At 30.8% G+C, this 17,247-nt stretch overlaps 1 protein-coding gene across 1 annotated transcript in view; it reads left to right on the forward strand.

The window, feature by feature from the left end:
• Window positions 1–17,247, forward strand: part of LOC141347621 (plakophilin-1-like) — a 29,238-nt gene that overhangs the window by 3,617 nt on the left and 8,374 nt on the right. Inside the window, exons 2-3 of the mRNA XM_073852608.1 lie at window positions 14,224–14,272; window positions 15,787–15,893. Coding sequence (XP_073708709.1) covers window positions 14,224–14,272; window positions 15,787–15,893 — 156 coding nt within the window. The remainder of the gene's footprint in view (window positions 1–14,223; window positions 14,273–15,786; window positions 15,894–17,247) is intronic.

Below are 17,247 nucleotides of genomic sequence, written 5' to 3' on the forward strand. Positions count from 1 at the left end.
AGATACACCCCAAATTACAGATGCTTAAATGGATTGTGAACGTTTATCATATTGTCTATAAAGTTTTATTCATTTGTCACTTAATGTGAAGAAATGGAATTGCAAATCAAATCAGTTATAAATGATTTCCAAACAGGTTTCCTGGACACTATCCCTCTTAAAAATAAAGGTGCTTTACGATGCCATGTTTAACCCTTGTGCGACCTTATGGACATTTTTGTCCATTTCAGTTTTGTTTTTTGTTATAAGTGTGCCTGTGTTAATGCCAACTGCATACATTTTGGCTCAGGTGTTTATTTTTATTGAAATTTTAATATTTCACCATTTCCTTCAAAAAATCTAATTTACCCTCTGTACAAAAAATACTCACACTCAGGACCTTAAGAACAAAAATGTCCACATTGAAACCCATTAAAACTGCAATTTTTTAGCCCAGGGCCATTTGACAATAAAATGATGCAATATTTGCTAATAGGCAATCATTCTATCGGCAAGGCTTCCAATTTTACATTTTTACCATTTTTTACTTTTTTCAAATTTGGCATATACATTAAAATTTTTTAAAAAAAATAACACTACATAACAAATATAAATGCCTCAAAATTAAGGCTGTTGTTCTTCACTGACATATCCAAGAATCTAATAAGCAAAAAAAAATTCTGCTTAGCATTTAGTATATGGAAATTAACTACTATTTTTCATTTTTTCATAAAAAAAACACCTGTGGCATTATGTAAACAAACCAGCATTTAAAAAATTAAAATTAATGAATGTTTGGTATCTATGGATAGAACTGATGCTGGTTAAAAAGTCGACATCAGTGAAAGTAGAAAAAAAATTATTAAATCATACTTTTATGACAGTTTTTGAACATGGATATTTTTACCTATGTGTAACTTTTTTTTTAACGCACAAGGGTTAAATGGTTCCATAAAGAACCTTCAACTTCTTCTTCAGATTATAAAAAGGTAAGAAAGAGATGGTTCTTTAAAGAACCTTTAACTGAATGGTTCATTGTGCAACCAAAAATGGTTCTTCTATGGCATCACTCTGAAAAAACTTTTAAAGCACCTTTTTTTTAAGTGTAGTCCTAGACTACAATAAATGTTCTGAGCGGTTTCAACTGAAAGAAAAGCACAAACTGATCTTAAAATATATCACTCACTTTGTTTTGTCTCAAGATGCACACCAGTAATGTTTTTTTTCTAAGCACGTTTATAAAAACGACTAAATGTCCTAATTGAAATGTGGCCTAATCCTGGCTTAGTCTAAGCCCTGTCTGTGAATCCGGGCCTATGTGTAATAAATACTGATTATTTCACTGACATAACCTGGAAAACCAAGCAGAATATTGAGTTTTGAGTATTGAACTTGTTTAGTTGCTGCTTAATGCCTCAGTTGAGAGTGTTTTTGAGGTGATAACCTGGTAAACTTCCAAATCTAGTGCCAAGGTTATTACCATTATAAATGACTAAAAAAAAATCCAAAATAAAATCAACATTAACTGAAATAAAATAAACAAAAATATTTTTTAAGTTACTTATGTATGAGCTATTTTTTTTATCTTTTAACTTGAAAAACGAGATATAGAAACTAATAAAGTCACTTAAGAAGAATATTCTTATTTAAAACAACAGCCTGCCACTAAAATTGAAGTAAAAACACAAAATGTAAAAAAATTGAATGCACTGTAATTCAAAATATTAACATAAATTGCACTAGAAAAATGGTTTAGAAACAATTTACCCCCAGAAATTGCTAGTATTTTTCAAATAAATATATGTGACCCTGGACCACAAAACCAGTCATAAGTGTATATTTTTTTTAAACTGAGATTTATCTGAATCAATTAGCTTTCCATTGATGTATGAATTAGGATAGGACAAGATTTGGTCGAGATATGACTACTTGAAAATCTGGAATCCGAGGGTTAAAAAAAAATCTACGTAATGAGAAAATCACCTTTAAAGTTGTCCAAATTAAGTTCTTGGCATGCATATTACAAATAAAAAATTAAGGTTTTATATATTTATGGTAAGAAATTTACCAAATATCTTCATGAAACATGATCTTTACTTGCTTCAAATATACCTGTGCTACTTAAGACTGGTTTTGTGGTCCAGGGTCACATATAACACCAAATAAGTGTGATACGTATGATTAGTGAAGCGCTGAGACTAGAAGATAGATGGCTTACAAAGTGCTGAAAAGTTAAACCAGACCTTTTTCTTTGAGGATTCGATACATTCACATCTCTGTCTTTCTCTATCTTAGCTGTCCTGTGTGTAATGAGTAAATCTAATGGGTTTTGATGTGAACTCGGGCTCTCTGAGTGCAAGACCAACAAGATCATCTACTGTATGAGTGAGCAAATCTCACTTTTTCTCTGCCTTCCTGTCACTTTGTCTTTCTTTCAGACGCCCACCACTACAATCTATAGACGAGTCGTCTGTCAGACAGAATAACGCATGCACTGATATATTCAGGAAACAGAAAACAACTGCATGTTACACTTTAAACACGAGCGGATCTGCACTATTGAAGTTTTTCTGACAGGGATGTGGCGCAGTCATATTCCAGGAGTAATTCCTGCTCCGTGCCAAACGCTATAGATCATCCGTCAGTGCTCGTGTGAGACAAACACAGCCGCTTTAAACTTAACGCAATCGAGGTTGAAGATGAATCGCTTCTCGGTGTGAAATCAGAATTGGCCCTGTTTACTTTCTTCAAATGTTCTTGGTTTTATTGTAAACAATTTGTCCATGCACATTAAATCTAAAGAAATCACACATCTCTCTTATTGGCATGTAGAAACACATTTACAAACCGAAAGTCGAACCCATAGATTTAATCTTTGCCACTATCCTTCAAACCACTAGGTTTTACCTATTTGTCAACAAGTTTTTAATGATTTAAAATATAAGCAAATTTAGTATTTAGATCACTTTTTATTTTATATATTTAAATAAGTACAGGTCAGAAAAAGAATTTTGTTTCATTTTTACACAAATGTATTATGCTGAATGATGTTGAAACATTAATTTACCCATATTTTTACGTTTTATTTTTATGAAAGTTATTTAAAACATTAAAGAAGACATTTTACTTGCATTTAATAGGCTTTCTATGTATAGAAAATCAATTTTGTTATTCAATGTGAACACCAAAATGGGATATATATGGGTTAATGTAAAAAAAAGAAATTTACAAAAGTGATTTTATGTCCATAGAAAGACATTAAATGTAAGTAAAGTGTCTACTTTTAAGGTTTCAAGTATGTTTTTGGAGAATAAAATGTCAAAATTTGTCGAAATAATGTTACTTTGTCATTCAGTGTAACAGAATATTTATGTAAAAATTCAAACAACATGCTTATTCTGGCTTGTACATATTCAAATATATAAAAGAATAAGAGAGCATATTAAATTGTATTGTGTTTTAAATGAGTAAAAAGTTATTACTGACAAAAGGGCAAAACCTAGGATAGTGGCAAATTTTAAAACTGTAAAAAATGCAATAAAAAATGCAATTAAATTAAACAGAAAACTTTTGTGTGTGTGTGTGTGTGTGTGTGTGTGTGTGTGTATATGCGCACACGCACACACGCACACACACACACACACACACACACACACACACACACACACACACACACATATATATATATATATATATATATATATATATATATATATATATATATATACACACGTTATTTTATTCTATGTGTATTTTGTATATTTAATATTTCCTTAAATCTAATTTTAAATATTAAATATATAATCCTACTTATTTTAAACTATAAATATTTAATATACTATTATTATTTTTGTGATGAAAAAATGCATTTTATTTGTACACCACCTCTGAATCTATTGCTTATGCCCTTTCTATTAATATACCCAGATTACTTTCATACAACAATTCTGGTTTTATAATTATTGATGCACATTATTGTAGTTTTGTAGATGAATCTACCTTGAATCTAACATATACACTTTTTCAAGTATTTTCAGCTTTATTGAACATTTTTAGTTAACAATAATAACCCTGATACAGAGACACTCATCATCCAATCAATTTGTGATTGATATTGAAGTTTTAATGACACAGTTTTGCATTTAACAACGCACAGAAGCAATAATACTTGCTCCACCTCTAAATCTTTTGTTCCCAGATTGAAATCTGATCAATCTGTGATGGATAAAATCAAATCTAGTGAATTTCCCTCTCATATTCTAGGTGAATATCCCATTTCACTTGTAAACCCATCAGATTCCTTAAATAAATGGGTTGCGTACTGTGCAATGTGTGTTTTAAAGATCAGATCGGGGGGTACGGCGTCTGTGTGTGTGTGTGCTGTAATTATAAACTAATTAGTGTGTGTCTGGAGGAGATACGGGCTCCGTTCTAAGCTGTCTCCATGGATAACACAGAGATCGTTTGTAATTTAAATGTCAAAGTGTCTGAGGCCGTCATGAAAGGCTGCTGTGAATGTATGGGGATGGAGATGATGAAATGAGTTGAGTCGTATTCAAAAGAGCCTTTGAAAGATGAAAGATGTGTTCATTTGGGTCCATGTGTATTAATTGATACTGAGTAGGTATTAATTGATAAATACTGTCTACTGTGTTTTATATCAGACATATACATGGACACTACTGGTCAAAAGTTTTTGAACAGGAAGATTTTTCATTTTATAAAGTCTTTTCTCCTCACCGTGTCTGCATTTATGTGAGTATGACAAAAAGTAAAATTTTTAAATATTTTTACAATTCAAAATAACTGTTTATTATTTCAATATATTTGAAAATGTAATTCATTCCTGTGATCAAAGCAAAATTTTCAGCATCATTACTCCTTCAGAAATCATTCTAATATTCTGAATTGCTGTTAATAAAAAAACATTTAAGCATTTAAAATAAATTCAGGCTTGGAGAGCAAAAGAGACTTCTTTAAAAAAAACAGTAAAAATCTTACTGTTCAGAAACAATTGACTGGTAGTGTACCATTTATTTAGTTGAACAACTATTTATTTTAAATCTTTTTAAAATTCTGGATTTTTTTTGTTACTTTTTTATGTAAAATGTCTTAACGCTTCAAAGTCTGGTCAAATAATTCTATTAATAATTTCAGAGAATAGCATATCATTTATAAATTGTAAATTTGGCAAGATATGTTATTTGAAATGTATTTACAATTTATTTTATTTATTTTTTTGGAAAAGTGTAAAATGTCTTAGCAGTCAAGATCAAGTAATTATATTAGACATTTCTGAAAATAGCATGCTTTTTTAATTCAGTTAATTTCTTTTGCATTTTGTTTTGTATGTGTAAAACGTTTTAATCTTTTAACATTTTTAAATTTACTTTTAAAATGTCTTATTTATCCAATTATATTTAACATTTAAACATTATATTAAACATTTTAGAGAATAGCATGCTCTTTTTAATACAGCAAGATATTTATATGATATTTTAAATATACTTATACTATATACTATATATATATATATACGTACATATACTATATATATATATATATATACGTACATATCTTTTTTTTTATTCAGCAAGATATTTTGCATGGTTTTGGGGGGAAATAAATATATGTGATCAATTAATGACTCAAGAATGAGAACAAGTGCATTGCATCATAGGATAATGTGCACTAGTCATATTCTACACATTTTAGTGAATGTATCAAGTCAGTTTAACTATATAATCGAGAGTTAGTATGGCAGTATGCTGTTCTGAATGTAACAAGTGTCTGCTGATTAATACATCTCCCCCTGCTGGTAGAAAAAAATCCCTAGTCATCTATCACAGCTACGCCGGTCAAGCATGAAACAACAAGCAGCTTAACTAGTTAAGAAAGGTAAATTGTCATTATTTGCTCTCTGTGATGTTTTTCCAAACCTTTCTTCTGTGGAAAAAAGACGAGGCTGTTCTGCTTTTACACTGAGGTGTCGTTGTTGGACCTTACGTCTCCTTTAACAAAAGAAAGCTGTGTTTCTGACAGGAACAACATGAGGGCGACTAAATGATGGCAGAATTTTTACATCTGTATGACCCACCTGTCGAATCCGAGAGTGAGCGAAATGACAAGAAGGTGAAACACGCTGAAATGAAAGGACAAATCAGCATTATTATGGATGTGGAACAAAGATGCTTGTTTCTATAGCAACAGAAGCTGACCGCCGGTAGCCCGGCTGTAATCACAGACAGAGGAGCGCTGAACGGAAACTCTGTTGATATTTCATTTGTTTTTGCCTTTTTTTTTTTTCAATTGTTTTATTGACTGTCATCATTTTACTACATTTGATTTGCACGCAGCCAAGCTGCAAGTGCTTTGGCAGGGCAAATGCACACAATGAACAATGGATTTGCCGCTTGTTTGGGTCTAGTTAATTAAAATGAGTTAATGCAACACAATTCTTAAGCATTTCGTCACAATTTTATTTGTGCAATCAATTTAAATTAGTAAAACGGAGGCTGATTCAGTGCATTTGCGTATCTGTTGGGCATAACGCGTTGGAATTGATTTGTGGTATTTTCTAAATGAACATCATCCATCCTTGTAGTCTGTAATGTTATACTCTGCTAAATTAAAGTTTGATTTTATTTTTCTTGTTATAAGCCAGAAAGCTATAAATAGGCATGTGTATGAATGTGTGTTTATTGTGAAGGGATGGAGGGAGTTGAAGCAGGGTGCAGATGAGAAACAGACCGGTCATAACAGATGGGGCCCGCAGCCTGAGGGACGCGATGGACTCGAGTATCCAGGGAAAACTTACTGTACTCGCATACAGGAGTGATTCCTAATTCATATTCTGCTGAGTCATTTTTAACACCTATTTTTGGAGTTGATTAGAATTTCTAATTTCGAATCAAATCCCACATAGGTAATGGTTTTAGGATAGAATCAGTATCGGGTGTGGATATTGAGGGGCACTTATAATTGGCCTGAAAACTGTATAAATGATATGACCAGTAGTCTGTTTCGGTCTGTATTATAATATAATGAAATATAATATAATCATCTTTTTATATTATAAAATATTTAGAATATAAATAAGAATATAATACATTTAAATGTAACACATATTAATGAAATAAATATGAAAATAGATATATAAAAAAATATTTTTTAAATTATGTTTTAGCTATTTCTCTCTAGTCTGTGTTATAATTTATTAGCATAATGTTATATAAAAAAAATTCAATTGTAAATGTATAAATAATATAAAATAATATGTAAATAAATACGAATATTATACGATTGGATTTAAAATAATACATATTAATTAATACAATTAATATGTAATTTATATTATTTAATATTGTAATATTACAATATAGAAAATAATTTATAAAATGTAATTTAATGTAATGTTTCGCCTAGTTGGTACAGACATAATACTACAGTAAAAATTTAAATTCAAAAAATCTTTTTTTTTTTGGTGGTGGTGAAATATGACCTGGAAAAGTAATTGTTACAGCATCTTAGTAATATAATTATATTATTGTAATTTTGATTTAATTTTAGTTCATGTTTAAATAATTTTGTTTGTTTTGTCATTATTATTAATATTATTATTATTTATTGGTTTTTATTATTAAAATTATTATTTATTATTAAAATAATAATTAATTATAAATAAGTAAGTAAATAAAATTATTATTAAGTAAATAAAAATAGAAATATGATCTGGAGAAAGTAAAAGTTATAGTAGTTTTTTTTTATTATTAAACCATAGTATAGAAGTATTATAATCGATTATAGCTAAACCATGGTATTTAATTCAGGGTCAACAATAAAAAAACAATACAATAATTACTTGAAATAAAATAAACATTAACTAAAGATTTTAGAAATGTTAACTAAAAATAAAATGATAAAAAATGAATTGCTTGAAAAAAAAAATTACTTAAATAAAATAAAATGTAAAAAATGTTAACTTATTTTTATTTAGTTAGTTGCCAAAGCCAAATTTCTCATTTTGTTTAGAATAAGTTGAAATACTAAAATTACTAAAACTAAATAAACTGAAAATAAAAATGAAAATCTGTGCACTGCCACGGCTGCTCCCAAAAATCAAATTTTATTAAAATCAACACTTCCACCCTAAGGGTTCGTCAGGCAAACAAGTGCACAGAAGAGTGCAATTATTATCAACATTATCCATCACACCTAACATAATTAGTTAACTAATTACCCAATCATCCAATAAACAAAAAAGAAAATAGCTAAATTAAATTCAAATTAATCACAAAAATATATTAGTATGAGCATGATCGTACCTGTTTTTTAGTAATATGAGAGCCTTTAACATTATGCTATGTACATGTCTGTAGTACATTCTTAGTGTTAGACAGGTGTGTTAGTGTGTTGAACACAGGTGTGTGAGGAAAGACCACTTGTGCTGAGTACAACTGTAAGACCACAGTTCGCATGTTTACAGTTCTCTCTCTCTCACACACACACACACACACACACACACACACACACACACACACACACTGCAGCCCACTGGCTCACTAGAGACACCCACACTCCGCCAGAGGGATTGTCTCTGCAGAGAACTTCTATTAATAGAGTCTACTGCTGCCCATCCTCTCCTCTTCTCTCCTCTCTATCAGTTGCTCCTGTTTTCTCGCTTCAGTTCTTATTGCTCCTCATTCTGTCTTCTCTTTCATTTTCTGTCCATTTTCATCCTAGTCTCTTTCTCTGTCGTCCCGATCCATCCTTTAAACCCCTCAGAGAGCGTATGACCTTTGCACACTATAGGGTCATTCTACAACACATGTGCCTTATTAACATATGTGTAAATAATGAATTTAACTGTTTGTTTTGCTGTGCACTGGTATAAACAAAGCGTGTGAGCATAAATTCGGTATAACACTTTACAAAATAATCATTTTTCCTGGTCTGTCTTTCCTTGCCTTGCTTTTTTCATGCACATACAGTCATTTTTGTAGGTTTTAGTTGACAGTATATTATTAAAAGACTTAAATATATACATTTTTTTTAATAAATAAATAATTCAAAATATGTATTTTTATTTTCAAAATAACTGGTTAAAATATTTAAATAGTTTCACGTGTATATGTGTGTGTACTATCTTTATAGATACTGTATTTTTAATTTATTCTTTTTTATAAAGATTAATGTATTTATAGGGTATAGATGTATATTAAAATAGTATTATAAGGTATGGTTAATAAATATATGTAATATTTAAACATAAGATTTTGTAAATATTATTATTAAAATCCCAATTTTTTCATATATTTTAATTGTATTTATATATTTAATTTATATTTTCAAATATATATATATATATATATTTTTTTTTTTTTTTTTTTTTTTTTTTTTTTGTGGTGGTGTTTAAATTGCATCTTATTTTATATTTTATTTTAATTTCTGTTAAAATTTTAGTAATTTTGTTTGTTTTTTCATTATTAATTATTGTTGTTATTATCATTATTTATTTATTTTAAATGTCTCAATATAGGTTTTTTAGTATTAAAATAATAATATTTTTCATTTTAAGTTTATTTAGTTTGATTAGTTTTAGTATTTCAACTCATTCTAATCAAAATGAAATGATAATGTGTGTACATTTTGTTTCAGTTTTTTTAGTATAGTGTTTTTTTTTTTTTTTTTTTTTTTTTTTTTTTTTTTTAGTTTTAGTTAATGGTAATATTTTTTAACCAGAATTAAATACCATGGTTTAGCTATAATGGATTATCATACTCATATATTATGGTTCAGTATTGCGATTTATCAATAAACTATTATTGTTTTAATAATAAAAACCTATATAGAAATATTTAAAATAAATAAATAAATAATAACAATAATAAACATAATAATGACAAAATTACTAAAACTTTAACTAAAACTACAATGAAAAGAGATGATGTATAATAAAATGTAATTAAAACAATGCTGCCAATAATCAAAAATATTTAAATATAGTTTCATAAAATCATATTTTTCATCATTGCATCACATTACTTCATCAAGGTCTACATTAGGTTTATTTTTTGTTAGATATGTCAGAAAATCTCCAACTTTAAACCCTGTTATTATGTTTTTTTGTGTGATAAAATAAAAATAAAAAATATCAGAATGAAATTATCTTTCTACTAAACATCCTGAATCATCATGACCTTGAACTGAAGGCATCCTTTAAGGCATTCATTAATTTCTTAAAATCCCATTAAGATGAAACATTGTCATTTAAAGCATAAAGACATTCTGTCTAATATTTGATTTACTCTATAAATTTTTGGAATAGAAAAGGCACTGATTTTTCTAGAATGACATTGGCGGCAGGAGTGTGTTGTGCATTTGGGATTCTTGTGGAAAGGAGCTTTAGATGCGCAGCGTTCCTGTCCTGAGAGACCCAGAGGGGCCGGAAGAGAGGTTTGGAGAGGGCGGGAGGTCATCGCTCACGATTGACTGGCTTTTTGATTTAAAGGAATGGAACTTTCTCTCGCTCTATTTCTGTCTCTATCTGTTGATCTCCTGACAGAATCTTGGGAGATGCTGCTGTGAGCTGCGTGTGTGTGTTGCAGGGTTGTGTAGATTTGTCAGCGTTTTTGACCGCTGCCTTGTGACCAGCTCAGGCGCTGTTGTTGTTACTGTGGTGTTGGCGTCTGGTTTGTTTGGATTGGCACTGGAGAGAGAGACAGGAATAGAACTGGCATGGACAGAGAACCAGAGTGAAACAGGCTATTTTGGAATCGCATTCTAACATATTACTCATTCTGTTTCTGCAGTATGCAAACTGCTTAGTTTTTTTTTAATTCATAGAGTACATATGCATTTCCATATCTGCTCCAATTTTTAATATCTCTGACATATTAACTGCACTAACGAACATTATTAAGACAAATTTAAATAGTGCATTGATGTAAAATGACTGCAGTCACTGAACTGTTCATGCATATGTATTATGTATCATGCATATATTAAAAAAATGTGTGCAGTATGCGTTATATAGTGTACTCTGCTGTATGCATTATGCAGTATGTTTCTAAATGTATCAAACGGTAGCTCATACACTGTTATATGATCTCATTGTGTTGCATCTTGTGTAAGTCTGCAAGTGGCATCTAGTTAAAATAAGTACAGTTATAACATATCTAATTAAAACTTTCTTCCATTCTAAAAAAGTTAAGAAGGAGATGCTAAAAAAAAAACACTAATTTAAAATCACTAATGCTAATATTGTTTGGACTCATTTGTGACTTTGAAAATATAAAGTCAAGTTTAATTATTATTAGATGTACATACTATGCTAGTGGTCAAACATTTATTGGAATATATAATTTGAATGTTTTAATGTTTTTGAATGGTTCTGCTCACCAAGGCTGCATTTATGTGATTAAAAATACAGAAAAAACAGTAAAATTGTGAAATATTTTTTACAATTTAAAATAATAGTTTTCTTTGTAAATATATTTTAAAATATTTTTTCTGTGTGCAAAGCTGAATTTTCAGTATCATTACTCCAGTCTTCAGTGTCACATGATCCTTCAGAAATCGTTCTAATATGCTGATTTGATTCTTTATTATTGTTACTTAGTTAATTATTATTATAATAAATATAAAAAAAATGTATTGATGTTTTGTTAACTGTATAATTTTTTTCTGGATTCTTTGATATATATATATATATATATGTATATGTGTGTGTGTGTGTGTGTGTGTGTGTGTGTGTGTGTGTGTGTGTGTGTGTGTGTGTGTGTGTGTATGTATATATATGTATGTATATGTATGTGTGTGTGTGTGTGTGTGTGTGTGTGTGTGTGTGTGTGTGTGTGTGTGTGTATGTGTGTGTTTAATAATAATAATAGTGGTGAAGCAGCACAACTGTTTGTAACACAATGTTTATAATATAATAACATTTCTTGAGCAGCAAATCAACATGTTTCTGAAGGATCATGTGACACTGAAGACTGCAGTAATGATGCAGAAAATTCAGCTTTGCACCACAGAAATGAATTACATTATGAAAAGTAAACAAAAAGTAAAATGTAGTGAGGCTGAGCAGAAGTGACTTCTTTTAAAAAATGTAAAAATCTTAATTATTCCAAACTTTTGATCACCAGTGCAGTATATGCACAGTATTTTGTGCATTCCATGCAGACATTTTACATACTGCAAGCAATGTGATGATATGCTGTTCCAAATGAAAAACAAAAAAAACAAAAAAAAAACAAGAGGCCAGTAGAGAAAGCAGTGAAAGCTGACCACCTTTCCCCATGTTATGATCCCCCTGAGTGAATGCGAGAGAGGGAGGAGAGCAGACATGGACCCTCATGAGACATCCCACCGCTGGGCATCAAGACACATGAACATGCTGCTCTAAATCAGCTGAAACAGACATACACTACAGTCAGTCATACAGCAGCACAGCACTACTGACAGAAACTACAGCACTGATGCTGATCCATACACATCACACACATTTACACAACCAATGGATGCTTCTCTATTCTGAAATATGGCAAATTATGTTCGGGATGTTTCTAGGGTTCTAGGGAGCATCCTTTGGTCTATTTCAGCTTGTTCTGTCATGGATGTTTCTCTTATTTTTGGAAAAAGTTCAAGCACACTTTATAGCGTTTCCAATATTAGACTAATTTCACAGAAATGTTTTTGAGAAAAGATATGTTAGTGTTTAATATGAGATTTCACATTGCCATAGAATGGAAAACTCTATTTACTTTGGCGTAGTTGAATAATAACAGTTCTGTACATGAACATGACATACCATGAGTTTCAAACACCGTTGTTTCCTCCTCCTTATATAAATCTGGTGTTTGCAAAAGACAACTGAAAAATAGGCCAATTTCAACATAACACAGACTATGACGCAATCACAGTAATAGTCACAATCGTTAATAGTTACTGTACGCCCCCAACATTTGCATCGCCCAATCGTCAGAAGTTCTGCAGGTAGGCTATTGTGAAAAAAACAAAGCAAGGACAATAGCGAAAATGGCAGATCACAGGAATAAATGTTATTTTCCAGGTTGTTCAGGAGATGTTAACTGCAGGGATGGGTTGGTGTCTGTACTCAGAAAGGCAAGAAAAAGGCGTTCTAATAAAATAAAGCCAGCCACTGAAGGGACTTAGCTTAAAGCTAGCAGTAGCCTGTTGCATTGCAGTACATAAGATTTCACTTACCACATAAACGGAGAGATGCCTGCGTGGACGGTGGTGAATGATTTACAGATCCTGAGAATCATTAACAAGCATCCAAACTTATAAAATATGTGGTAAGTACTGCCGCTGTAGTATAATGTTACACAGAGCATGTGCAATCACAAAAGTGAAAGTAAAATGATCGTGCATTCAAAACTGCAGTTTCAATAAACCCCATATTAATAGTGGCTCAGGCTCCGTGATTAAATATATATTTTCCTCCATGTGCGAGCTACTGAAATGAGCCGCTCTGTGAAACAGCCAATCAGAGCAGAGCTCATCATTATTATTCATGAATCTTCCAAATAAGGTAATAACTGAGCATTTCATTCTAGGGACAAATCCTAGGGTTGTAAATGGACCTGTAAAACCGTTTCTGGAGAATTTTTACCCTTTCCTATGCCATATACCTTCTATGTAGATATCAGAAAACAATTAAAAATATTGTATCAATGCATTCTATGGCACCTTTAAATATTGACGTTAGGTTAGGGTGAGTTTTTGATCAAATAATAATGAGTAAATCAACATTTTGACAGAAGATTCTAGTGATCATCTGGTCGAAACTAATGCCAGGTTGAGGTTTCATGTCAAGAGTCAGTGAGTTATTATTTTAAAAGAAGACTTAGTTTTTCTGCTTTGTGAGCAAATGTCTAATTCAGCAGCAAATCCCTAATTCAGCAAACCAAAAATACGATGCACATGCAACAGTGAATACAAAAGCCCAACAGACAGCATCAAAACAAATGACAATTACTGTCTCACCACAGCAGCCTCAGGACAGCCCTGTAATTTCATTATTGCTTTATTTTCTTGGGGAACTAATGAGCTACTGTAATAAGGATCTTTTTTTTTCTTTTTTGGTCTCATGTGAAAACTATAATACAGGAGGCAGGTGAATCAAAATGACATGAGCTGGAAAGTTATTAACGGTCCTCAAGGCGATAATTTTTACATAAATGTTCACATCACTAATATTCCTGTTTTGTTTCATTTTAGGAAAATGACATCCAGTACTACGACTCCAAAGCCGACTCGGATGTTGTAAGTGACAGATATTTTTATTTGTTTTGTGCTGCTTCAAAACTCTTAGTTTTTGTGTGCTTGTCTGCTTTTATTTATGTAATAGCTGTAGAGGTTTTGCCTAAAATGTGTTTTTCCCCTGATCTTCAATTAATCTTGCATTAATCCATTATTATTTCAAAAGTTATGTGTTTTCAATATTTGTTAAAATGATATATTAATGTTATGTAATATTTGAACACTATGTATGTTGTTATTCTTTAAATTATTATCATCGTCATCATTATTATTATCATATTACAATTATTATATAAATTAGTAATACTATTATAGTTATAATAAACTACAAAATAAGTATTTTGAATTAATTTGTCATTATTCACTTATTTATTGTATTTTTACCATATATATGTAACATTGTATTTTAACATACTATATGTAACGTAGTATATTTTGGATTAAATTATTATTTTTAAAAAGTTATGTGTGTTCAATATTGATTAACAGCTTATATTATAAAATAGTTTAATAACATTTATATATTTATTTAATTGTATGTATTATTATATGACAATTAATTAGACATTAATATATAAATCAGTACTAGTATGGTTATACTAAGCTACTAAAGAAATATGTTTATGTTTACTGTTGTTTATTTATAATATTTTTATTTATTTATTTACTGTTATAATTTATTTTAATTATTATTATTATTGTTATATGAAAAGTAATCATAAAAAGTAATATATAAAAGAAGTAATGCTAGTATGTTTATACTAATCTACAAAGGAAGTATTTTGAGTTAATCTGGTATTCATGTATTATTATTATTATTATTATTATTATTATTAATAATATAAAATAAATATATAAAAAATGGTAAATGCAGTTTTGTTTCCAGTAAAAAAATAAAAACAAAAACTATATATATATATTTTTTCTTTGTTACATATATGACAATTGCTTGCTTGCTTATTTATTTATTTCAAATATTGTTTAAAAAGTAATGCTAAATGCAGTTTCTTTGCCAGTAAAAACTATATATACACACAACTATGTATATTGAGATATTTTATTACATATTTCATAATAAGCTTTTTTAGATTCATTAAATAAGTCATTTTGTCAATTTAAAACTTTATCGATGAATTTTGTCAAAGAAACATCAGTTGTTTTAGAAGAAACACGAGGCGATATTGATACTGAAGTCTCCTTATGAGTTATGAGAGGGCAACCTTTGATCAACTAAATTCTTGTCTGCGACACAAATATACACGTCGCCGTATTTTTATGTACCATATACTCAGTAACAACCTTTTCATTGTATAAGTGAAAGGTCACGGCGACTCTCTTCTGCGGCTGATTGATTAGGCAGCGTGCAGAAGGACGCGGTTATATCAGGCCGGATGAGTAGAGGAGGAATAGAGGTACAATGAGAGAGAGGAGGAACAGTAAAGCCTGAGAAGTCATAAATCAGAGAGTGATTTTGTGCGGTAGAAGCACGGCAGGCATGTGATTAATGATTGGCCGCTTTAGGGGCTGTCAACGTCTCTAATTGGAGGACATTGCTCATCGTTAAAGGGGCCAAGGGGACGGCGGCCCTCCGACACCCTCGTGACCCCTGCCGGCCCGAGAAACGCTGGGTCAGAAAGTGTACGGAGCTTGATTCCTTCACACACTCTACTGTAGACACACACCTGCACATCGACAGAAACACTCTGAACCAATAGCAGTACAGCTTCTGCTCTATTAATTGATTATGTTTGTATTGTGCAACTTTAGAGACATACAAATATTTACAAATCCTTTGAGGTTTACAGAATGTTTTTGCAGTTTTATATAGTTCTATATTTATAGTTTATAGGTTTTATTGTGGTTATGTTAAAGTGATTAACAAAATGTTTATTGGCATTGCAGTTAATACATTTACCTTATTTAAAAATAGAATTGTTCCTGGGTGATTTCTAAAGATAGACAGGTATTACTTTTATTAGTTTTAGATTTGATTGATTGATTTGATGTATTGATTGATGGATGGATGGATGGATTCATTCATTCATTTTTAGTAGTTTTATTACAGTTATTAATATTATTAATCATTAAATTTTGTCAGAGAATTGGTATAATTTAGGGATGCACCGAATATTCAGCCACCGAAAATTTTCGGCCGAAAATGGCCCAAAAGTGCATTTTCGTTTTTCAGCCGAAAGATTTTTATCACCGAAACAACACGGCCGAAACAGTATGTTGATGCAAACAGAAACCGCAGCCTGCACGTGTCTGAAGCAACACGTCTGCGGTGTGGACGTATTTCAGTATATCTGAGAAAGACCCGGATAGTGATTTGCAAAACTTGTAATGCCGAAATTTCAAGAGGGGGTGTGTCTGCAGTCGTGCATGCAGTGATGAGAGCAGAGATCGACACAGATGAGTGAGAAACAATGGCTTTACGTTGGTGTTACGTCACAATATTTTAAAGATATGTCTTTTCTATATACTGTATTTTTATAAATATTTATGTTTTAAGCCATGGAGGTGAGCCAATGAATATCACACAAGCAACGTGAAAACTGCGCAATATGTTAAAGTGAAAGTAAAAACTGACAGTCCTTTCAGCATCTGACGTGCATTCTCTCAGAGACAATAAGAGGCGATTATACTTCATATGCTGATATTAATTTAGTCTCCTAATATTATTCTTGTGCCCCGAACATGGTGGGGAAAAAAAATTAAAATAAACGTATTTTGTGTAAGGGTTGTTTTGTGAAAGTCTAAAATAAAGCTCTTAATTTTCATTGATGACTGCAGTGTTATTAGGGGTTAAGAAAGTCTTAATTATGATTTCAGGTGGTCTTAAAGGGATAGTTCGAGCATTTAAGACATGAAGCTGTATTCAATCCTTATCAGCACTATAGTGTATACACACTGACCCACACTGCGTTCACCTCCCTGGTCAGAGTTCTGGCCGCTGGAAGTTTTTCAAGAAAGTAGTCACGG

The sequence above is a fragment of the Garra rufa genome, chromosome 12 (assembly GCF_049309525.1).
Source record: "Garra rufa chromosome 12, GarRuf1.0, whole genome shotgun sequence".
NCBI classification, from domain to species: domain Eukaryota; kingdom Metazoa; phylum Chordata; class Actinopteri; order Cypriniformes; family Cyprinidae; genus Garra; species Garra rufa.